General features: G+C 40.7%; 1 protein-coding gene across 1 annotated transcript in view; it reads left to right on the forward strand.

Moving 5' to 3' along the window:
• LOC148343964 (uncharacterized) overlaps positions 1-26,348 on the forward strand; it is a 289,147-nt gene that overhangs the window by 146,062 nt on the left and 116,737 nt on the right. The window contains exons 5-6 of the mRNA XM_088303939.1: positions 21,432-21,507; positions 21,600-21,694. Coding sequence (XP_088160065.1) covers positions 21,432-21,507; positions 21,600-21,694 — 171 coding nt within the window. The remainder of the gene's footprint in view (positions 1-21,431; positions 21,508-21,599; positions 21,695-26,348) is intronic.

Raw genomic sequence — 26,348 nt, forward strand, 5'->3', positions numbered from 1 at the left:
ATGAGGTGTGAGCAAGAGCGAGGCCCTTCGCACAAACAAACTACAGCCGAATATGGCATCTGATTGTGTTCACCGTCAACTACGTCGCATCTAATCGCTGTCAATCTGGCTTGCCGGATGTGAAAATGTGCTGAGGATAAAATGATGGAATGGTGAAAAAGTCAGGAAAAGATGATTCCTTGTATTGCTCTCAGGAGGAGCTACTTAGATAGGTGTTTTATTTAATATGTCCGGAATATGAAACTGCAGTTGAACATTTTGTATTGAAAACTAATAATAAATAAATGCAGCTATCTTTTGATCATATTTGTACCAATGTAAGTTGGGCAACACTGCTTTAGGAAAAATTTGACTTTTGGTTGATTAATATGTCCTCAGTGGTGCTCAAATTGTGAAATTCTTCTTAAATTCCAATTATACACATTAGGGTTCAAAATAACAACTCAAAAGATCACTTCACCAAACCGATACTTCTTGTCATCTACTTGACTACTGGCAATCACCGTGACAATGAAACTTGGATGCTTGACTTGCTAGCTTCAAGATTTATAACTCACACTTAACTTTTGTGCCTATTTTTCACAGACGTGATTTTCAAAGTGTCGCTGTTGTATACGGTATATTGTTTACCACGTCCGTATGGAACATAGCAAGATGATTCATAATCATATTCTTTATCCATCATATTGTAAAATAAACATTTGTGCACCTCTTCTTATAGGCAAGTCTGTTTACCACTACATGCGCTTGTATATCGTCTATGTATTGTTTGAATGCCATGTACCCAGAGGTGAAGCCTGCAGATAATTGGCTCCATGTCCTCTCTTGGTGTTCTCAGCTTGACCTGAGAAAATATAAAAAAGAAAAACAGTGAGTGGAAATATAATGACAGCAATGCCATTTATTTATTCCATGAGTGGAAATATGAATATGGTGATGTTTATGTTGTGTTGTGTAGGTGTCAGAGTCAGTGTGCACTTAAATTCATACTCGGGCTGAAATTACACTCACTTCTTCCATATGTGTTCTGAATGTTAGTTTTGTATCGTAAGGAGAAAGAGTTGTTGTTGCTGCATATTGATTACTTGCTTAAAATAGTCCATACACTAAGCAGACAAAACATTGTGGCCACTTGCACAAAATAATATATCCTACAGAAAACTAGCATTGAAATTTACTGCAATGCATCATCATATGTCGGTTTTAAAATAACACAACATATCATGAATATTAACTTGTACACGCTGCTCAAACTACAACCACAATGATGAAAATTGTGAACATGAACATAACAGTGGCAATCAAAACTGATCATTATATTTGTAAAAGCAAAGTTGTTAATGTTGAAATGGTTACTTCCTGATCAGGATAGACCGATTATTGGCGTCAATATTCGGCATTTTCACGAAGAGCGGCATCTGCCTTTTTAAAAAAAAATCTGATGGCCCATAATAATTGCATTTAAAACTGTGTTTAGGTTAATGATCTATTTATTTAAATTTTCAGTTAACTTTACAAGAAATTCTACTGACCCTAGAAACACTCTGCGCCTTTTGCTTTTGCTTGAAATCAAAACAAAGTGACATAAGTGTCATTTTGGTATTTTGGGGAACTTTATTCACTGTGGGAAACAATAGTGAACTATTGTTTAAGTTTTTATTGCACTTTTTGAGACATGCTGATGACCCTGGGAGCTCCCTGAACGTTCTTTGAATTTTACAACAAAAATATATAATGTCAAAAAAATAATAATATAATCTAAAAAAAACATAAACAAATCTGAAAAAAAATCAATAAACATGCTTAAAGGCGTTTCACATTTATTTATTTTTTTAATTTTCACCCGAATATTTCTGTTTTCACTGAAAATGAATATTGGCTCCAAATATCGGTGATTAGCCTTTTTGGCTACCTATAATTGGTATTGGTATTGGTCTTGGAAAAAAACAAAAAAAAAACATCATTTTGTCTTTACTTCTAGCAGTGTCCTCTTTTACTGTTTTTGTGTACTATGTATGTGTTCGGCTCAGGAGCCTGCTGCTGCCGGACACATTCTAAATGCCTTTCCTTTAATTCAATCAAGCCCCTCCCACTGCCGTAGCCTCTTTATGCCAATTCGATTAGTGGACTAAAGGCATCAAGATTTCCTAGACAAAATGAATGCTTGTATTAATCCCAGCAATTTCCATTTAAAATGTAAGGGCATCGACTTGATTAATAAGGGCTGATGCTGAATAATTACACAGCAAACACTGGAAGGGTTATAGGAAAACCACAGCTGGGCCTGCCCCCAAATGGCCTCTGGGAAACCAGAGGAGAAGGCGGGGTGGGGGGGGGGCGAGTCAAAGTAAAGCAATGGCAATGACTGAGGTGATGAATCTTTTAGCTGGCCCCTCATGCAATTAACAAGCAGCGTTTCTATTAATTTAGTTCCCCCAGAGTGGTGACTGGTCAGATGTCTCAGGGTCAAGGGTCAGGGGTCGAGTGCAGGGGTCAAGCCAACAAGAATCAGAGCAGACATACGAGAGGGTAATGCAGGGAAGAGGCGGGGGCGATTCTGTCTCAATTGATTTGCCTTAGATTTTTTTTTTTTTTAACCTTTATTCATTTGTTTAAAGAAATAAGTTTATGTTGCACCAGCCAATTGCTTGTGTGAGTTGTAAAGTCGGTGAGGGGTGTCATGTGGATTTCACACACGAAACTGGCTTTCACCTCCAGTTCTGAGGTGTACAGCATATTGTATTCTTCTCAATTTATCACGGTTCACGTATTTGCTTTGTCGTTTGTTTTTTATTCCTTCAAGTATTTAATGTCAAAAACTTGGATGACCGTGACACATTTAGTCTTTTGACACATTATATTGCACCAAGGCCTCCCAGGTTTATTTTTTCCTTCTACCTGCCCCAGTTTACACCGAGATGAATCAAAAGGTGATTGCATTTTTACAGTCCCAGCAACGCGAGTTCCATCTGTGTTTCTTTTTAAATGTTCAAATACTACCTCGTATTTATGTTTAGAAATGCTTATAACTCAAGGCCACCATTCATTAATAGCTCTCAATGACAGACAGAGTGACCTTACTCTGGATACTCTCATTCTTGGCTCAGACCACTTCAAAAGAGGTCTGGCGGCCTCAAGGTTAATGCTGTTTCAAATAAAGAAGGAAGAAGCTGTTAAAATTAACACTGTGTCAAAGCAGCTCTGTTTCCCTTTAGACTAGTAGTATACTCTTCATCCTTTTATGTATTTAAAGCAAAAGCATTACCATATGTTTTCAAACATTGTGGAAATGCTCCAGGGACATACTGTCATCATAGCCTCCTGTACTCCTTCAAAATGCCCCTTTGTTTAAGTGGCAGCGCAGGAGGAAATGAAGCCTGACAACTATTTTGATTCTCAAAACACCGTCCGGACTCGCCCTGCCTGGACGATTATCGTAGTTCTTTAAGGCGTTGCATGCATGGAAAGTGAAAACTTGGTTAGTTATATTTTGCTACCTTCCTCATGTTAGAGCTACCCTCATTTTATAGCCACTTCCTCTATTTTTTTTTTTTTTTGGAGAGCGTCTCACTTTTTGGCTCTCACTAAATAGTTTAAAATTTTGAAAATGTTGGCGGCAAGAAAAGGTCTTTGCAACTATTAAAACTGCTTGCCACCGTTTGCGACCTTGAATGAACCCTGACCTCCCCAAAAAAATCAACATTCGCTACCTTCCCAAACACTAGCAAACCTTTGCAGTTTTAGTGGGATATGAGCTTTTCATGTTCTATTTGATTTGGAAAAGAATATCAATAAGAAATTGGGACAACCCAAATTAGCCTAGCATAACTGCTATTTTTTTTTTAAAAGAAAAATCTCAATATCAAAAGAAACAACCAACATGCTTGCTATTTTTATTCCCATTATGTCCTTCTAGATTGTTACCCATCCGTTTCCCTGATCTTGAAAGGTAGGAACGAGCCAACTGGATTCTTCTTGTTTCGGTGACCTTGTGGCATGTTTGCTTTTCCGAAAACATTTCAAAAATGATTTTGGCAATTTTGGTGATGTAAGACATGGTTTGAACTCCGTTTTGTTGGACTTAAGAGGTGTAATTCTCATAAATAGTGCTTGAATTCCAAATGAAACAACTTGGGATGTCCACTATATTTTTTGCCAAACAAAAGTGTTGATTAGAATTGATTTATAAGATTACAGTCTGAGCAGTTTTGAATCATGTTTCTATTCCCTTCTCGGTAATTAAAGTATTTCTATGTAGATGCCTCCAAATTAGTCTTAGATACGAAATCACATTTGGCCTTCAGTTAATTGTACCGTCAGTTGAGTGAAAAGCTTCCCCTCAATGAGTAGCAACACAGTGAAGACAAACCCTAATGGGAGAAAAAACATATGCTCATCGTCCCTCCTACAATTTAAGCAGAGGTCTCGCTTTTAATGTGGTTCCACAGATGAATGACTTTGTTTTGTTTCAGATGCACATTTCCCATCTGCCAGCAAAACAGACTGAATTCATTATACATGGACAATATCTTGTATGTGGCACTTTCACTTTTTGTTTCAGTGTGCACTCTCCAGCTACAGTACACTTGTTTAGTTTAATGAGATCCAATACCAGCGCTCAAGCGAAAAGTCTGCATTTCCATACATAACAAACAGACTTCAACCAACAACAAGCAGAATAAAAAAAAATCGCAATGATTTGTAACATGTTCCACTCAGGAATATGATAGGTGTATCGCCATTCCCTCAATTTGTTAGGTTTTTTGGGACATTGGAACGTGAGGAGGAAAAAAAAACTACCAGAACTTTCATTGCACTCGAGGACCAGACCATAAACCAAATGGCAGTGCAGAAGCAAGGAACTCACATTTAAAAGCGGCTGAAAATAGAATTGGCTTGTAGAGCATGATGGTAGATGGAAGGGAATTAAGATAGTAGACAATCTCTATTTGAATCTGTCTTCTTGAAGGCCAACCGAGTCCTAAGCCTGGCTCAAGGGGCTTATGCAGATTCCATGACCTTTTTCTCAGGGACCAGATTTTACACTTAAATCACTGTTATAGCAATGCTCTCCCTTGAGGGGGGCACAGACCACCCTAACCCCCTGCAGGGGTTAAAAGCCAACAGTAGCACTGGGCGTGTTCTGTGTGCTTAATGATGCGTAACACATGTAAACTACGGAGACGCGAGTGTCCTACGGGGGATGATAGGACCATGTTATCCCCTTTGTGGAAATATCAGTTGAATTGGGGAATTTCAACATTTAAGTAACAAAGACCGGATACACACACAAAGCTAGATTTTTTTTCTTTTTTTTTTTCTTCTTCTAAATTTGTCCTATAAGATTATTCTCATGTCTGAGGTGTTGTAGGTTCCAGACAGTTTTTTTTTCTTTCTGTTTTCTTTTCCCTCTCCACCTGAGTCCAACTTACGACCAGCAGTGCGAGCTGCTCCTACTTCCCCGCTTTGGATCACTAATCACCTCTTTTTTCCTTTAAATTGAGAATATATTCCATAGCAACAGTACACCAAATTATTCCTGTAGGCTGTTTACCACCAGTGATGAGACCAATGACTGTCGTTTCATCAGTCAACTTGATGATCGTGATGTCATCCTGAGAGGCGATGCAGTCATGGGTGAAGGGGGTGTAGAGGAGAGGGCTGAGCACACATCCTTGGGGTTCACCATGCTCAGTGCATTTGTGCCTAATGTCCGGATCCAATTCTGGATTTTTGGTGTGTGTGTGTGTATGTCAGGAAACCAGCATCGTGTTCTCGAGGAGGGGACTCTTAGTCCAAAGGTAAGCAGGTTCTCAACCAGCAATGAGATGGTCCAGTACATTCATCATGTCAATTCTGTCACGTACGAAGATGAGCAGCAAATATTGTTTAGAAGACAAAGCCACACGAACAATCGTAAAGCTATCGTCCTACTACATCCAAATTAGATTTTGATGAAAGGCTGGAATACCCCAGCAAATTTGGGCCAAGGAAGTGAGGATTCAATAATATTCCCTTTATTAGTCCCACAATGGGGAAATTCGAGATTCGAACCCAGGCCTCCTGGGGAGACTGGGTCCTGAACGCGGAGCCTTAGACCACTCGGCCATCCTGGCAGCCACGAGATTCGAACCCAGGCCTCCTGGGGAGACTGGGTCCGGAACGCGGCGCCTTAGACCACTCGGCCATCCTGGCAGCCACGAGATTCGAACCCAGGCCTCCTGGGGAGACTGGGTCCTGAACGCGGCGCCTTAGACCACTCGGCCATCCTGGCAGTGTTAGTATTATACATTGATTTTCTTTGAGGGGCTTTGTTCACATCATGACCTGGACATATATTCACTACGTGTACGGCTCAATAAAAACTATTGAAATGATGTACAACTTTTGTTGAAGCGCTAGGCTGCACATATTGCCATTTTCCGATACAATTTCTTGTATAGGGCACAGTATCTTTACCACAGGGTCGGTGCTACGTAGATAAGAAGGACATGGGAGGAAATGGGAAAGCTGCAGAGTTGTGCCCTTATTACTCCCTTCAAACACAAGAGAAGGATGGCCAACCCCCTACTTACACTGTAGCTCCATTGCAATGGCACAAGGACACACACACACACAATTTCACCTCCTCGTTGCCTCAAGTTTGTTTGTCTTTAATTCCCTGCTGTTACGGAGGCGTAATGGGAACACTGGGACAGCTGTCATTCCGCCGTGACCTCAACCGAGTGCAGATCAGTAGTGGCACGGTGATTGTCAGGATCAGGTGTGTGCGTCATGACGGTGTGTATGCGTGATTTGGAAGGAGGAAGGGGTTGGTGGCATTTGATGTGAAAATAGTGGTTAAGTACTAAAAGAGACTTCCTCTACTCCTAAAGCGCCTCAGGACTAACAATATGCCACAGCGAATATGTTTATTCAATGTGAGACGTATTCTGACAGCAGGCCAAAACAAGACTCACACACTCTATGTCTGATGTGACACAGGGCATTAGGCAATGGAGAGGCCAAATTGAAAGAGAGGGGATAGAGTGTGAAGTGTTTCCTACACATATTGCAAGCGTTGATGCATCGGAGTACTTTTTTGGAGATATATTATATTTTCAGACGCCTACAGAAAGACTTCATGTAGTCTGATTTATATTCCCTTGTGTTTTTCGGTATCATTTCCCTTTCAGGACAATCTAAAGTTACCGCGCTAGATTGAAGTATTTTCTTGTTTGTCCAAGTCTGTTCCCATATGAGGACCTGAAGAAAGACAAGAGAAAAATATATCTGACAGTGGGAGCAAAACAACGTAAAAATTCATTTTTAAGTGAAAGTCGGCATGTTGTGATTTTGATTACCAATGCCACACCAGACTGGTTGCATGATTTAAGTGTCTTTGTAGTGAAGTTATAAAAAAAGTCGAGGTGGAAAAGAAAAAAAAAAACACTGAGCAAAATATATCCCTTTTTTTATAAGCGGAATACAGATGCAGCCTTCTTGTTTTTCTTGTCTGTTGGATGCACGGCTCTAAGGGTTGTATTGATTAGTCAATTTATTGACTAGTCTGTATCTACTTTGAAGACTTGACGTTGCCCAAACACAATCACGTTTTTGGCATCTCGTGTTCCAGGTGAGCAATTTACAGAAGACTTAAAATCGCTCGATTTGAATATTCTTTGCACAAAACTGTTTAATTCTCAAACATAACGCATGTCATACTTGAGATGTCATACATGTCTTAATGTACAAATATAATAATGCGTGTGGGTGCGTTATTACCATTTGTTACACTAAATGTAGCCACATCAAATTATAACATAAGGGTCAAAACATGTTACGTGAATAAATAAATCTCCCAAATCAGTTTTGAATCCTCGATGGGCTTTTACTTACCGCAGCACTCAAGCCGCACCTTGCAGGTGCATCACCTTCATAGACCGTGTAGGTCTTGCAAAAAATACATCCCGTGAATTGGGACACAGCTCCTGACTCTAAACTTACCTTCGTTATTATAACACTCGATCACGCAGGGCTGTCTCTCAACGTGAGGGCCAAGTTGTATATGTGTGTAGGGCTCTGCCATTGTATGGTGCATGACTCATCCTAATTGGGGAGGTCCCTGCCCGGCAGTAGAGCCCTCTCCTGCTCTTTCAGCCTGTTTAAAGCGATGAACCTCCGAAGACATCAGCAGTCGGACACCTCAGCGGTTATTGCCACTGCGTTTGACCTCATTCTGTCTTTCTTCACCTTTTGTGTATATTGTATGTGGGCGCGTGTGTGCGGGGGTGTGTGTGCACGTGTCTGAGCATATGCTAGTGTAAATTTGTCAAAATTAGCTTCTATATATGACAGTATGCGTATGAAATATATGATTCACCTACGTGCGGAACTATATTTAGTCTTTCTCCACTCTTTCCATATCTCTGCTTGCTTAAACACACACACACACTCTCAGCCCTCTAAAACGATTATATGTCAGCAATCCCTGCAATTTAGTTCCTGCTTTAGCTGCTCTGAACTCATCACACCCATCTGGGGAATTATGCAAGCTGTAATGCAGGTCTCACCTGCCAACGCACTGCACAGGGCCTGCTGGGGGGCTGGCCGTCGTGTGATAAGTCTGCCCTGACCAGTTCAAAGCTGAATTGGCTTCTGGCTGATTGCTGGCAGCTCATCATTTCAGCAACCGAGCAGTGAGTGAATTCAGGCAACGTGAATGACAGAGTCCTCATAGGAGAGATGGTTTATGAAATACTAGGCTGCTATACATCCTTTCCGGGTTCTCTTCATCGCTGACGACACGTAGGGGAATTTACTTACCACTTGTTAATCATTTGGTCGGCTTGGATATCTGCCATTGCCGTAGCAACCCTGGATCACTTGCACTTTTAAATATTGGTACTCTATACTGAGATATTTGTGTGTACTAATCATATATTGACTTTCCACACACTTTTTAAAATGTCAATGCTATTATGCACCAACGCATTTTTCATCATGTATTTTTCGGAAGCAAAATAGCAGTGGTCCCCAACCACTGGACCAAGGGCCATTTCCGTTCTGTGGGCCACTTTAGACTGGCCCGCGGTGGGTCTCACAGATGAAAGAAACACCCAAAAAAAACTTGCAGGTGACAGATATCAAGATGCTAATCGTCTCGGTTGCATTACTCTAATATTAAACATACAAGTTAGCGAAAAACCATATCACGTACGAAGCCCGCTCTGCACAATAGGCGGCCAGTACCACTGTGGATTGATAACTTACCAACTAACGAAGCAGTCGGGATCGAAAACGTTTGTGGTCATTTCAATTTCAAGAATCCTCACGTTATATTTTTTGTAGGCAGTTGTTGGGTCACTAATCTTATCGGATCTATGTTGATTTTTTTTTTTACTAATTGATAGAAATACTCAGTATGTCACAGCAGGCTAAACACTGAACGGCCCCTCAGTGCTTATCTCTACAAAATGTGAATGTGTTATTCTGCTGTAATGGAAACCATGTTGGTAACATCTTAACATATTACATTCACTCGAACACACTGTGAAACTCCATCTTACCGTTGTGTCAAAGCTCTTTTATACTAAGGGAATGTGGAGGGGAGAAACACAATGTTTTGCCCAAAGCACAAACTCTACAGTACTGTGCGTGAACGCACACACTCTGCTCCGTTTATTTCTTCTTTTTAAGCGGACAATTTCAGAAAAAAAAAAAACCTGAAAACTCAGGAGTATTGTGTCTTTTAATGTTTTGAAGCTTGTGTATATCTCGCTCTCTTTACATTTGCAGACTTGCAGTGGTTTAGATTTCTTGAGGCAATTTGTTTCAGGTAACTGGAGCTTTCAACTGCAGTTGAGTGTATCCTGGGAACTATTAGAGGGGCTAAAGGAGAGTGTTCAAGCTTTTCACAATGTTGATGGATCCAACATAATGAGCATGTAACTGATCGCAAAGATAGACAGATAAGACTTTTTTTTTTTCCGCGAGGAGGGGAGGTGTGAGACTCAAGAGATAGAGAGCCAAGCACAATGCTAGCCAGCAGTGTAGACGTGATGCTAACTTCTCTGTTAGCAGTACAATATTATTCACTTTCGGTTGGGATCGCTAAAGGCTTTTTAGACTTTTTTTTTTAAATGCAGAAAGCTTGTAGTAGTACCAGGAAGCATACAGTCAGCATACTTTGTGAGGTAATTCAAACTTTCTCAATGTGCATGTCATCGATGTTCTATGACAAGCCTGGCTGTGTTTTTTTTTAAAGAGAAATAAGTGTCCACAACAATATTTATTGATTAAGCAGAAGGAATATTCCTAGATCTGGGCGGTCCGTCCCGGGGCCAGAACAACAATTTTTATGAATAAGGCTGGAGGATCAAGGCCGGAACGGTACAGAGATCGCGGCCGGAGGGTGAGGACTGACTGTCAAAAAAGGGTCAAGTGCCCAGCTCTGCTGAAATGTAGAAGCTGACACTCCATGGTGTCTCAGTTGGACAGGAAAACACTGCCTGTGTAAATAAAGTTTTACCAAAAAGTTAGCAGCAGTTAATGTTCCTGACAGCTTGTCAAAATGTATAGCAAGGTAAAGTGACCTGCTTCCACAAAGCTCATTTTCCATCACTGTGAGTGATAGTTTAATGGCAAATCCAAAGTTCAAGGTTTTCTCCACTTGGGCCATGAAAAATAAATGACTCGATTGACTTTCTTGTTCATTACGCTGTATGCTAGCGCTCATCTCCAGTACAAAGTGAAAGGTAGAGCACCATTTGAAGGACAACACTTTGCAGGGTTTCTTAATAGCACAATCTCTTGGACTTTTCACCTTATACTTGGGAGGCCTAATGGAGAAAAATGCACAAGTGAACATTCCACTTGGATGTCAGAAAGTAGAGCAAGAACCCAAGCAATATTTGTCCAAATTATTTATTTGTAAAGCAATGTGTTGATGTATTGAGGTTCCATTAAGAGGTTTCATCTTCATTGTAACTCAAGTTCCTGAGAGCTTGTTAGCTTGTTGGCTAAATACTTGTGATGGGAGAGACGGGGAGCACATTCAGTATAATTGTTAAAAAGGACATATAATAAAGTTGAGATTCATTATTTTCAACTGACATCTTTAAGAAATGGAAGACAGACAATGTGACTTTTTTTTTTCTCACTGGAATTGTCCTAACCCTTCACCTAGCTGTTTTATTTTAGTTTATTTTTTTATAAGAACATTCAGTTTCCCAATGGATACAGTGGTAGAACAATGAGAAAGAGGCCCCAGGTAAAACATGACTATTTAGGGCATGGATTCCATGGAGGGTGGCAGAGAGACAAGAGGTTGGAACAGGTGTTTTTCAAGCAGACAGCGCTCACGTAGCCTCCAGTCTTGTAGTCGACTGAGACACGCGGTGATATCTCTGCTTTAGAGGACATATGCTAATGAGTTTAGGCTGACTGGCATATGACTGATGCTGCCATCAATGTGGTGGGTCCATGTGGTGGTGCGACAGGTTTTTAACTTGGACGCAGGGGCACGTTCAAACAGAGTATGTTGTAGTTAATGATAAGAAGGAATTGTGGTTCGAATCCCACGAGCACATCAAAGGCTCGGTCTGTGTTTGGGTAATTATGGCATGGTTACCGTTGGTGTTGGAAAAGCTGATCTCAGACCTGTGGTTCCACCGGTATTTTAGTAATTCCAATGTCCTTGAAGTCCTTTCACTGTCATGAATACATGCACAGTTTTTGTGTTATTTTTCAACCGAGACATTAACTTTGACTGCTTGTTCTCTGACCTAGAACACAAAGATAAAGTCTGCATAAATTAGCTAATGGAACTGGAAATGTGATGGCTAGATTAGGTTGACCTCTGTTGCAAATGCTATGCCTTAACGACAAAGAGATTTAATTAATAATAATTACTTAATTGCGTATGTAGGAATTTACCTCAAAGAAACGCTACGTGATAATCCGTCAACAGTGCATTTGGGAGGCTTGACTCATGTTTCAGACAAAATATTCTGTATATAGCAATCCCATAGGGCCTTAAATGTATTTTAACAATTCACTTGTTTACCAATTTTATGGTTTACCTACAAATTCATTCCATTTTTGTTTGAGTTTTATCGTGGTGATTATGCTTTGATATGCAGGCGGCAGGTGCAAACAATCATTTTGGGCATGATTATTTCACATAGAACAACATCTGGACTTGAATTGCACCGTTCTGTGAGAACTTGCGGTTGTGACCCTCCATATGAACATATATGAAATATGAGTGTTAAAAATGAATGAATGAGAACAAAAAAAATGTATGCTCACAGCCTTTAATTATACCAACAAAATCACTGACCTTACTTAGTCTTTATTTCCCTCCCTCTGAATTATTTTTGCATTCCTCTAGTGGAAGGAATTATGATGATGAATTATGTCCCGTAGATAAAATAAGATGATTTGATTGGTGGGTGACAAAAATTAGTCATTGCTGTTTCTTTATCATTTTTCTGCCCAAACTATTTATTTATTTATACATTTTTTGTTATCTTCACCTTTTCTTGGCCTCATCCATCCTCATAAGAATCAGAATTTTTGTCATCCCCATACTAATATTAAGGTTAAATTTCATTCTGTTTCTGATACATCACAGCACACTAGTGGTAGGATCAAACTAAATACCACTAATCTCGAAACTGATATTGTTTGATTTAGATTCAAATTGAATAGATTGTTTACACATTTTAGAAGCAGTTTATTAAATTAAAAAGCGATATGTGATGCAGGGCCAGTTTTGGGATTGCGACTGAATCGTGCAGTATCGCACACCACGACTGCAAATGGAAAATGGCCCCCGGCATGGTCACATTTATATTGAGTATGTGGTTAGTTGCTACACTGACAGCATATATATTGTTAAAAAAAAAAGAGCGAAATGAACATGGGGGAGATAAGAATGACATGACCACATCCACACAATCACTCCACGAGGGCTGAAATTGAAATAGTGTTGAGTGAGTGGCACTTTTTAAGGATGGCATCACTCTGGCGTCCTCATTCCTACCACACGCTGCATCCCAAATCAGCCCACCTGACTCCTCCATGATTGATTCTCTGCCCTGGGGTTGTAATCCCTGAACCCTTCCTCTCTGCTGGACCTCGTGCGTGCGCTTCTTTTTGTCACTCCACCAACGTCCGCCTTGTATCAGTCTGAATGGCATCATCAGCTATGACAGGAGAATAAATCCGTGAGCTGCGGCCGTCATTGAGCATCCGCGGAACTTCGTGACAGCTTTCAATATACTCCTCGAGATTTTTTTTTTTTTTTTTCCCCCACCGCTCGTCTTTTTTAATCCTCATCTTCAGACAGTGGAAGCTTGCTGTCAGCATAACAGGAGCACATTAGCAGGGCTAGCCCTACCTGGACCCACCGCTTCCCGACCTGTCCCCTCCCCGTAATTATCCCCTTGCCCCTTTCCCATTAACCTGTTCCCTTTGATCCCCACACATGCTGATGTTATGCAAAAGTGCTGAATGGAGAGACGAGGATTGTGCAAAACAGCAAGCAGTTAGCCTATGGTTCTGATTTTCCTTTTCACACTATCTCTCCCTATTTATCTTCTTCTTTGTCGTGGATTAAATTAATTTCAAACGAGCCTGGGAGAACAGAAATGGGACAGAGAAGAAAAGAATGTATGGGGGGGAAAGTGAAAAAAAAGTATTTGACACTTTTACTCGCCATCCAGGATGAATATGCGGACTTAAAAAAAAAAAAAAAGTGCCACAAAAGAACCATTTCTTTCCGTCTCCCCTTGCATGTATCAAGTAAAACGTCTTCATTAGGTCTGGGGGCCTAAAAGCAAATATCAGGGTTGTACAATGCTGAAGGTCTGGGACTGACCTTTCTTTGGTTTTAATCATTGCAACTCTTGACAGCTTAATAAGTTGAAGGTGCTGGGTTGCAGCCTAACTTAATAAGACCCACACCAGAGTCGTGGCCACCTATGATTGCTCCCATAAGTCTTCGAACATCTGGTGCTGTGTCCTTGGGTGAAAGTTATTTTCCATAACTTTCCTTTTGCTCAAGTCACTATCACTCTTTGCCAAGAACTGAGACGATACACTCGTCAAGTGTCCACTCGTGCATCGGTTTAAGATGTTGCAATGTGCAGCGGTTCTTTCAATATATCAAAAAAGTGGATGAACTTGATTACAAATGTTAATCCCGCTCGGAAAGTGTTTGTCTGCTTCACTATTAAATGGGAAGTTTGCAGTGTTAAAACTGATTTTAAATTTAGCTTCACTTCAATAACCCCTCGCACCTCCAGCGTTAGCAAAGGTTACAATATTCAGATGATGTCTTATCTGACAACAGGTCAGCACGAGACGCCATGCGTGTACCCGCAGTGAGCGTAAAACAAATTATTGATACCTTGTCAGTCACGCCTTGTGTCATTGATTAGTTGTTTTTCCACTCAAAAGTAGTTTCTTAAAAATCTAATTGGACCCCAGAGATCACTTTTTGACTGCATGAAAGATGCCAAACTGTGACCAAGACTGTCTGTATGTTACTGAACGTCTTAGGATGATGATAGCCTTAGTCTGGAACGATTGTTTTTATTTATTATTCATGAGAAAAAATGACAAATTCAAGGTCAACCAGCATCTTTTGATTGGATTGTGTTCCAACTTAGAGCGTCCACTGTCCTTCAATAGACCCGACAACTTCATTAGTGGCCTGACCCAGTCGAGCACTCTGTCTGTCTGACCGCTTCACGCAGATCGTCTGGGTGCTTCGACAGTCTCCCTTTGTTGGAAATAAGGAGCACATCTCCTTGTGTTGCATACGTATGGTTTGATCTTTGCTGTGTCGGCAGAGAGGCGAGGGCAGGAGTTTGAACCTTTGCGCTGACTGCTGGATACATTTTAATGAATAGCCTTTGTTTGGGCTTCTGGTTGACTTTTGTGCAATCTCCATAGGGCCTAAGGAGAACCAATGGCCAACTGGGTAGCCTTAAAGGTGAGGATGAAAGGCCTAGTGGGAGATACAGGGGCTTGAAAAGGGTCTTGTAAGGGAGAAAAAGATAAGGAGGGCGCATGGAGACAGCATGAAGGCATTAAAAGCAGGCCCTTGCTCTTTTAAATCCTGCCGTAACGGAGACAGTGGAAATTTAAATGTAAATTGCCTATTAGATTTTCGTGTAAAGCATCTCCAGCCTCCTTTGTGGCTTCTGTTGGATGACGACTCGCTGCTCATGAATATCACAACGAGTCAATTATGTGCAATGGAGACTCTGTACTAATTCTCAAAAATGAGTTGTTCATTTTCGATATGGTGAACAACTTCTCTATTAGTCCAGAGGTATTTGGATAATGGCAGCATTTTTTACACCACCTCAATGGATTTGAAATAAAACTATCAAGGGGAGATTGAAGAGCAGAATTTGACCTTTGATTGAAGACCATTTACAATTTACAAAGAACCGCAGCGTAATACATCTTTTTGCAAGCTCTAATGCAGAGGTGGCCATCATCAGTACGTCACTAAGTTCACGTCAGTATTTTAGGTCGACCGTGGGCCCGGTCCGTCCCTCGTCTGAGAAAGCCAATCGGCGTTGAGAACATAATTTCCACGTTACACGCATGCGCCACCCAAGCAGACAAATTAAAAAATAACTAAATAAAAAATAATATATATATATATATTTATATATACATATATCTATAAATAATTTTTGCATTATAATTTTTTTTGTCATCGTTATGAATGGTGCTTGGCATTTTTATTGCTCAACAATGAATCCCAAACATGGTGTCGATACACCACATTGAGTTTCTGTATGTAGAAATAGTCCTCGTATTATACTGTTAGTTTTCATTTTTCCTCTTTCAATGTCAAACTTGGACCACTTAACAACTGAACTGATTTACTATGACAATAAAATTCTGAAATACATTTTTGTATGTATTCTGTACTCCCAATTGTTTCATTTGGCTAAGGATTACATTTAAAAAGTGAGGGAACCCCACTTTAAAGCACAGAAGTCAGTCTCTACCTCCGGGGCTTTTTTGTCATCAGTCGCAACACATGTGAGCGCCACATAAACTTTTCACTACGTCCGCTATTGCTTCACGTTTTCCACACACAAGCGTCCATGGAAGTGTTCTCCAGCTCTGAATGTTTCCTTCAATTAAGAAGCATCCCTGGGTCTCTAATATATGGAAATAAATGTTGCTGCTCTGTGGGGTTCACACAAGAACATGGGTCATTTATGCACCCTCTGGGACTGTTACCCTTCATTGGTGTCCAGAAGACAAATTCACGTTTACATGTACATTTAGTTCCAGACTGATCCAGTACAGAAATTGTGCAATCACAACAATGTACACTACCGTAATTGATTTTTAACAATATGTAAGGGGGAATAAATGTGAGAAAATTATTGATAGGATTACAGGCTTTTCATTTTTAGGAGAGTAATGTATTTTTTAACTCAACAATGTAATCAACTGACATATTGCAGTGCAGAGCATAATTGCCATTTATCTATGCAAGTATATTGAAATGATTTTTATCTCAAAAGTATATAATATTTTAATAAACAATCCCCCCCCCCAAAAGTAAACATAAACATGCCAGCAATTATATGGCGCTTCATGAAATTATGTTTATTGTTACTATATAAGCGGTTGTCAGGCCGCGACAATTCACTCAAGCCAGACAATAAACGGGGCCACCATCTTTAATGGGAGGAGCAGCATTTGCTTATTATTAGACACAGCAGTTAACCTCTTTAGCAGCACCGAGCGTTAAATCTTTTTTCTATGGCGTTCTCACTCGCTTAATGAAAGCTATTACATCTTTAAAAAAAATGATATTACTCTTTTGCGTTGTCACTTGTTTTCTTGGTTCATTAAGAATAAGCCTGGTCCTACTGTGGAGAAGCTTTCACCTATTTTTAATGGAATCTAGTGTGAAGGTAGCACTATTGCTACTGTACAGAAGTCAAAAATATTCCACCTTATTACACAAGGTCTAAATTTAAAACAATCTTTCGCTATGACAATGGACACATACTTCAGTGTTAGCTGGCTGTTGGAGACCCAAAAGAGTGGTTTGTTTTGGTATGCAGTGAGCGTTTTGCACATTAGTGTCGGAAGTTGAACTGCAAAAATGTGCCTTTTCGTGCCACTTTTTTGGCACCCAATGATAGTGGCTTGGGTGACGCTAGGCACAAACTAATCGGGAGGAAAATTGTGAGCTCCTCTTGTCTTTCTCCAATGAGACAAGTTCAGAGCGAGCATTTGCAGAGTATATCCTAAGACAGCTGTGGGCAAACTACGGCCCGGGGCCATATATGGCCCGTTCAACGCTTTCATCCGGCCCGCTGAACTTGAAAACATTTAAATGAATAAACCTTGTTCATGTTTTATTTTCTAAATACTGTGGTTTTTCAAAGGCATATATATTGTTGTAATGTTTTTGTGAACTTTCACTAATGATTAAATGTATTTTTTTTTTTTTTTTATCTCCGATGAGGTGAGGTTACCAAAACACTCCATCCATCTGCTCCTGGTACGGCCCCTCTGTCAAATTTTAGAACCCATTGTGGCCCGCCAATCAAAAAGTTTGCCCAGCCCTGTTATAAGATGTGGTGTGCGCATGAAAGTCATTACTTCTGTTTTATTGTCCATATAGCACTGTACTGCTTTGTTTATGCACTGACTTCTTTGCTAATGTTACATGACACATTTACGATGATGACTGACTCAGTGTGAGTCACCATGACAACACATCTGCTCTGAATGGCCTGAGCACCTGACAGTTCCCAGTCAAGAAGAACATCGACATGGTGGGGCCAGCTGCCTATTCACCTAATCTGGTTCGTGGGATTTTTTATTCCCCCCCATTTTTTTTCTAAATCAAAGTGAGGTCATGAAGGTGATCCATTTTAATGACGTGGACGACATGAAATCCCGAAAGAATCCTTCTAGCAGCTCATGAAGGCATAGCTGGCTTGGAAAGTGGGGATTACATAGAAAGCTAAAATAGTTCCAGTTTTGATTTGAAATATATCTTTTGTGACACCAATCCTTGAAACTTTCTGACACACCTTATATTTTGGGCATGTATTGACCAGTAGTACAGCTAGTATATATTTTTGTCATTTATTTTATGACGTTTCAGCAACGGCTGCTCATTCCACAAGTTGTTTTATGCCAGCAATCTTTAAACGTCTGTAATCTTGCAGCTGCAACTCGCCTTTATGTTCTCTCATCGAAGCATTCCGTTACAGTTGTCTACCACCACTTATTATCTCTGTGTCGTATTATATTTCCCACAGACGAGATGTGTTCAACAGCTTCCTTAGCCTTTCTTGTGTGATTTGGACTAATTCCAAAGACCCTGAACATATTAAAGTACCACTTTCTGAGACTGTTGTTAAGACGGATTGCTTTCTAATTCATTTCAAACACGAGGAGTCACTCCAAAAAAAGTCCGCCCAATCCCACTTGAGTTCTGATAGCCAAGCAATATCTATTTTAAGTTCAGAGACGGAAAGGCAGCTATCGTTTAGCAAACATATTTATTTGAGTGGGCGAAAAAGGTTTGGGCTTTTGAATGGCTCATTTTGATGAGCTTTGACAGTAATGCAGCCACATTGGAAAACGTAGCAGATTTCAGTGACACGCATGTCATGGGGCTGTGGTTCTGCTCTGGTTCTGCTCGATCATTAGAGAAGACTTCAGAGAGAGACAAGTGTGAATGACTAATGGTGCGCAAACTAGCTTGTATAAACATGTCAAAGAGCAGAAAAGTTCCTGTGTCGTCTTCCTAGGTTATTCTCCAAGAGTGACAAACTTAATAGCTCAAATCCCCTGGGCGAAAATGTCTGCGCTCCAACACTTGACACAATTGGATTCTAATACCTTTAAAAATGGAACGATTTTCTCTGAGGCATTTTTACTTATCCTTTTTTTTTTTTTCAAACAGTTACCTTGTTAGCAAACAATGTTTGTTTTCCTTCCTCCCTCCCTCAGTGTTTCACAGCAGGCAAAGCTTTGGAAGTGGTGATGAATGAGTGGAGGTTGACTCATTATTAACGGTGGGAGAAGATTTATAAGAACCATGTGTGTTTTCCTCTGCCGTGTAAATAAAATATATCATTCACATAATGCAAGGTTGGAAGGGGAGAATGATTTATGGTGTGTTAAAATGCCCAGAGAGCAAAAGGCTGAAGCCCTTTCAGACACGCAGCCATGACAGTGCCCTACCCCGACGCACGAACGTCGCTTGGGAGATCTCGCACTGCTGTTCTTGCTATCTTTCGCTACGTCCTTATCTCCATTGCCGTCATACTGGATTTATTTGTCTCAGACTTTTGGGAGAGTTCCCAGGATTATTCAGAGGTCATTCCGAGCACATATTAATGATCATCTCAACATGAGACACTTGATACCTTACCCCGTTGTGAAATATGTGGTATTTTGTCATCGGTTGGGTTTGATACCAGACTAAATTTCTTTTTTGTTTTTGTTTTGTACTTTTATGTGCAAAAACGAAGGTCAGGGTCACACTGCCCAGAGTTAAAGGACATTTACAATGGGGAATCTACTGCTTAAATGACTCACTACTCATCCTTGATGTCCAAGCGAAGAAACATTGGATGTGCCAGTTTCTTTGGCAGGTGGCCACCCGTCTACAGCCAGCGTATTGATTCACTTTGGACCTCACTTTATTTCTCAACTTCAAACCCTGATCCTGATGGAGTGTCTCTATTTAGGTGTTTGAAAGCACACTTAAACCACAATCGTCTGACATAGTTAATCTTCACATCAATGGTGGCGTCTTTTTGGGGGAGGGATTTTTGGATTTTTAAAAAAAAATTTGGTTGTCATTTTTCCAATGGTCATTACCGCCACTCCTTTTCCACTCTTCTAAACAAATGACTATGAGGTGTTATTACACTACCTGGTCAGCCAGGTATTGTGCCAGGCTTGTGTATGTGACTTAATCCTCGTGTCATTGTAACATTTGCTGATACATGATAATAATCTCATTAGCCGCTTTGCCTTCGCTCCTCCATTGTGGTTCTGACGTCTGCTTTCAATGCTCCGTTTGTTATGTGGAATTCTTTATTGAGTTCAGGACCAACCTGGGCAAAGGTGTAACGACTGACGAAGAAGGCTTTATTGATCCTACAGCAGCCGAATTCACTCGTTACGACAGAAAACAATAATATACAATATCCTGTAAAGAAAATGTATCCGAATAAATTATCAGCACCAGTGGAGGTTTCTGGCTTTCTACGGCCCTTGATGTGTTACAACTTTTGCTCAGAATTTCTTTTTAAGTCAAGCCCTTCCAGGCCCACTAACGGCTGCTAGATGTTCACTGGGGGCATGCCCTCATTTCATGTGTGATGTTGTAGTGGGAGTGATGGAGAGAAAAGCAGAGGGGGGTGGGTGGAAAAAAAATGGAGGAGGGGAATAGAAATGCTCCTGTTGTGCCCCAACCTCAGCTGGGGTTGACACACTTAGCAGGCAGCATTCTGCCACCTTGCCCAACATCGCAACCAAGATTTACTCTGCCTCTTAATTGAGGGCATATGTTGAATGTGAAGGGTGGGAGAGCGACATCACCTTGTAAAATGGATGTTCAAGTTGTGTCACAAGATTTTGAGTGAAAACCTCAGTCAGGTTGGGGTTACTTGGTAGTGTTCCCCTCGTATGTTTCGTTACGGAGCCAATATAGGAGGTTATTTTATCCGGATCTCACTCACGTCTTTGAATAAGTCCAAGAGAACTTAGCCCAGTGAAGGACGTTTGGTCTGCTTATAAATGACAAATTAGAAATGTCAAAAAGCACCGTATGTAATTGATACTTCAAGCAGCATTTTGATCATTTTCACGCACAGGTCTGATCTTGGTTAGATTGAAATGAGTACCAAGATATTTATTGTCATTTAATGTTCATTATTTTGTTGCATTCATTTTCTTTGGCTACGATTGAGTTTGCTAAATGCCCTTTTTCAACGAGTTATACTAACCCAATTCCACAATACCTACCTACCTTGTTAAGACTGTTAGCTAAATCACCATTCTACATTGATGCAAATGTAAAATGGTTGCATGAAAGGGGATCTTAGTGACAGCAATCCCGGTGGGCAATTACAATAAATTAATTACCAACCATTCCTGTATTAAGGGTTTATTCCAAAATAAAGCAAGTTAATTTATTCATATTGACACTGAAAATTGATTCAATGAGGATTAGGGAAAGCTATTTGCTTAACAAAATGGAAGCGTGAAAAGGGGAAATGAAGAAGGGGTTAAAAAAAGAAAATGAGAGAAATCCGTTAAAATGTGGTAATTAGTGGATGATGTGCTCCCAGAGCGTTTCGCAAATTCTCACTGCAGTCTCTTAGTTTGGGTGTTAATGTCATTTTTTTGTTGTGTCTGCTCAGGTCTCTTTTACATTTGTGAAGTGGAGGGAGGCCGTTTTTTTTTTTTTTTACAAGAAAGAGACGACGACTAGAGTGTGTAAGTAGCCTGTGGCGCTGATGTTCAAAGGATAAAAGTTTGATAAGTGCAGACAACATGGCAAAATTGCCAATTTTCACTCCTTTATCCAGATCTTTGCCCAAGATGTTTTGAACTCCTTCTTGTTGGGAATCTGCTGTGCGCTAACGGAAAGAAAACAGCAGCATTACCTTTGAGACTGAAAGAGGTAAGGAGCAGCGAACACGTCGCACAGTCTTTGGAAGAAGTGTTTAGGATCATTTTCCGTGTGAGAGCACAATTATGGAAACGGGATTATTTTTTTACCTTTCTGTAAGGTCCAGTTAGGTTGCCAATGTTTTCCCTTTACAGACATGTAGAATAGCATAATTTAATGTTATAATTTAATATAAACGTTATAATCCTCTTAAACCTATTTCTGTGGATTAATGCTAAAAAATAAACCGAGGGATTCTTGCAGGGGTGTCAAACATAGGGCCTTTGGGCCAGATAAGGTCTGTAAATGGGTTTAATTCGTCCCACCAGAAGATTTGGTAAAATACAAAAATAAGTGCAGTCCAACTGAATAAACAGCTGCCCCAAAATTTGCCAAATGGCCGACGTTGGTTGCTCACAAGACATCTGTAATTTTAATTCAATGGACTTTTATCATAACCTCACATCTTTTAATATGTATCGTAAAATTCAATGTGTCGGTCAAGTCCGTAAGCCTTTTGTTCAAAGTGTTCTTATTGATGATTACAAGCAATGGTCAAATGAGTGTAGCAAGTTGAACAAGGAATTAGCCTGGACGTCACGATTTAAAACCCAACCTTAAGTCATAGTTTTATTTGGGGAAAAAAAAACAACATAGTACGACATAAATGTGTTAAATATGACACATTCAACTACTGGAAACACCAGGACAGCATGTGTAATCTGCTTAATATTGACGCCAGTAGTTTTATGTATAGATCATGATTTTACTGGTCCGGCCCACTCGATCATAGATTTTCCTCCATGTGGCCCCTGAGCTAAAATGCCTTTGACACCCCTGCATAAGTGTGTATGGCACTTTCGAAACAGACCACATGACAAAAGCGAAAGAACACAACACTCATTAAGGCCAGCTGTCAGACATGTCATTTGATGGACCAAATGGAGACCAATGCAGCCTGGCTTTTCTTCCATTCATTTCACTACTCGCTCAATTTCATTCTGCTTTTCTTGCCGTCTTATTTTGCATCTTGGGGGATGGGCAGGCCTTTAGGTGGTGCCAATGCCTGAATAGACTTTTGTCTTGCTCATTTTCTTGGTTCTGTGTCAGCTGCATTGTGCCCCCAGTGAAGGCCGTTGCGGCCTTTGAGGCAAGTGGGCTATCTTCTTGCTTGTTAGCATTCAGTGCAAGCTTGCTAACATCCAATTCCACCATCGGGGGCCCATATTGGACGTGCTTTCCCATACAGGTGTGTGTCATGAGTGTGGGTTTCTTTTGGACTGACAGTTTAGGATGTATCTCGCTCTGTGTGTTACTATATGATGACATTTTCTCAATAACACATACGCATAACTTTACAGAATTCCTCCATCTCCCATTGAGCAGACCCGTGACATTATAGATACTAATATCTGTATGCCAGCATGGAATGTGCGAGTAGGCGGCCCAGAATTCCTGGCATACACTCCTATGAAGAAGTCTAGCCTTAGTAACTATGCAGAACATTGTGAGAAGATTAGACTGCAGTCAGTGTGCCTGTACGGTACAGCTGTACATGTTATTCATTTGTTTCAGTTTCAAGCAGTAGCAATGGACTGGAGCCATTGTTTTGCCCTTGAAGGACACAATGAGCCTGATACGTTTAAGGCCCACAAATTTAAATTTTATCAAAAGACTATATTGAGAGAATGTGTGGGTTATCGAGTTTAAAACCCAAATTATTGAAGGGGGCGTAATCCAGGTGATATTTCTCATTTCGCTTGGCAATGACAACAGAGACGATTGTGTCAATTCAGGTGAAATAAAGCATGCTAAACCATTAAGGATAAGGATGAAATAACGTCTGTTTCTGCAGACCAAATCACGTTTATGTGAAACGTTACACTTATGCATTCTTATTCCCCTCACATATTTTAGCAAATGGACGGATTGTAATGCAGCAGGGCTGTCAGTCTGCCTAATTGCTGTCTACTCTCTACATGCACATGTACCAGAGAAGATATGCTCTGCTCTGGTAATTCTTGATGGGAGCATATGTTCATGTAAAGTGTAGGTGATTGCCTAGCAGTCCGCCGTCTCATGCATCTTGTTGTCCATGAGAGACACATCTCTCTAGGGCATAGAGAGACTGCTACGGTGTTACTCAACTCACCGTCTCTGCGTTTATATTTACTGTATTTCTCCTGGGGTAGCCTCATTTTGAGGTTCCAAAGTAAAATTGTGAAAATAACCACCTAGGGATGGGCAGCAAAGCATGTTTTGACACAATTAACTAATGCATTTTATTCTAATAAGTTACATTCCAGTAACTGCCTCGTTTTACAAAAAAAAAGAGAGCGGAAGAATGGAGGAATAGACCAAGACTCCAAGCTTGTAATAAGTCTACTTTATTGATTATTGTGGAGAATTATCCATCCATACATTATATGAGCCGCTTCTCCTCATGAGGGTTATCCCAGCTATCTTTGGGCAGTAGGCGGGATACACCCTGGACTGATTGCGAGCCAATCGCAGGGCACACAGACGAAAAACCATCAGTACTCACAGACACACTTAGGGGCAATTCAGAGTGTCCAATCCACCGACCATGCATGTTTTTTGGAATGTGGGAGGAAACCGGAATACCTGGAGAAAACCCACCCAGGCACACGGAGAGCATGTAAACTCCACACAGGAAGGCCGGAACCGGAAATGAAAGCTGCACCGCCGAACTGTGAAGTGGACATACTACCCAGTAAACCACCTTGTGGCCCTATGGAGAAATTATGTTTATGTTGGGATGGGAAAGCAAAAAGTCAGCCGCACTAACTTTACCCAACCGTTCCAGTCTGTTCACGTTGCACTTGTGTGTTAGAAGTATGAGATTGCGATATTTCCCAATTTCATCAAAATTACACATTACAGAACTTTGTTTTCTTCGAAAATAGTTAATTGGATTGATCATTTCCATCCCTTTTTTCACTCACACCACCCTTTAGCGTAATTTCTTGCTTTTTGTCCCCTGCTCTCCTATTCATCTGTATCCAGTGCAATTTAAACTACTCTACCGAGGGAAAAAAAAAAACACATTGCAAATTCAGAAAGAGGGCATGTGTACGTGTGTCAACAGAGTCGTGTGTTATCCAAAAATGTACACTAAATGTGTGTATGTGTGTGAGGTGACACCGGTGTGATTGTGTGAAAGAAAAAGCAATATTGTGGCGATGGGCTCAGACACTCCTGAAATAAATCTATTATCTTGCTCTGCAGCTGCCATGTACGATACAAGATGCTTGACAATTCCTCCTCGCCATTATAACTCCATGACATTTGCCCATTCATCGAGCTTGCTGACACCAACAGGATCCGGCTTTGTCACCAAATTAAGGTAACAAGTGGCGGGAAATGAGCCGTGGCATCCGCGGGGAAGGAGCCTGAGAGCACAGCGAAGTATCTCTTTGTGTTTTAGAGTTCTGGCCGAAGCACCTAGCCCAGGGGGGTGAGATGAAAATAACACCTACATGAGGAAAACAATACTATCGGCGTAGCAGGTTAAAAAAAGTGTGACAGGGCTGAGGTGTCCTTGGATACCTCTTGACTCCCCTCCATCTCACCTCTGCGGTTTCCTCGCTTTATAACAAACTGGGTGTTCTGGCTAAACCTTTGCTCAGGCAGGTTTTGATACGTCCATCTCCCAATGTCATTGAAGTGGCCCCACGCAGGGTTGCCAGTGTCACAACATAAGCTGAGCACTGTCAAGGGCAAAATCAAATTGTGGAAGGTTAAAAAAAATTTAAAAAAGGATCGGGAGGTGGCATGATAGAGCGTAGTCTAGATATATTTTTGTGAATGAGGAATAACCTTAAGGAGGGATACTCCACACAAACGACAAAGTGTGAAGTGAGGTGATGGGAGGACGCAGTGGTGGTGGGGTTGGGGGGCTTACATATTGCTCTTGTCAAAGAGAGAAGTTTGTATTTTTTTATTGTGGGTCTACTTTAGAGATGGTCAAGGTCGGGCGGTGTGTCTGCTCCCCACCTTTGTTATGTGGACTGGATCAATTCTCGAAATATGTCTGTTAACAATGTTGATGGAATCTCTCTACACTTTCCTCCACCCGACACCTCTGCAGTGACCATGGTAACCTTACCTTTGTTGCTACTGCTGTCCTAACACTGCTGGAGGACAATCACAGGTCACTATCATTTTTCTTTGAAGAAGTAAACGTGACAAATGTAATTCTCTCGCAGTGAGGCTCTGTCAGCCATGATGGCCGTATCAGTGTTGGAGTGTGTTTGCCTGAGCCGCTGGATGTTATTTATTGTTTAATAGTGCCGGCGGTAGAGAGATCTTTTGTAAATCAATTGCAAGTGGTGTATATTCCAATTGTACATCATTGGCTTATCCATTATATTCCTCCTCCAGTGCTTTACTACAGCATGCATTGTGATTGATCACCACCTTTTAAACTAATTTGTTACAGTATAAACACTCCCCGGCATTGTGTTTATGCACCGTGCTTGTTGCATATATGGCATAATTGATGCACAACCCATTTGTGTCTTTGCTTTTCATATGGCAGGCCATTGGTTTGGATTCAATTTCGCATAACATGATCAACCAAATGGCAGCTGACGGTTATTAAGACGCCTCTTGACATGATTGATCAGTTAGCCACAGCAACACA

This window comes from Idiotropiscis lumnitzeri, chromosome 1 (genome assembly GCF_059441095.1).
Source record: "Idiotropiscis lumnitzeri isolate Australia: NSW breed Sydney's pygmy pipehorse chromosome 1, RoL_Ilum_1.0, whole genome shotgun sequence".
Lineage (NCBI taxonomy): Eukaryota > Metazoa > Chordata > Actinopteri > Syngnathiformes > Syngnathidae > Idiotropiscis > Idiotropiscis lumnitzeri.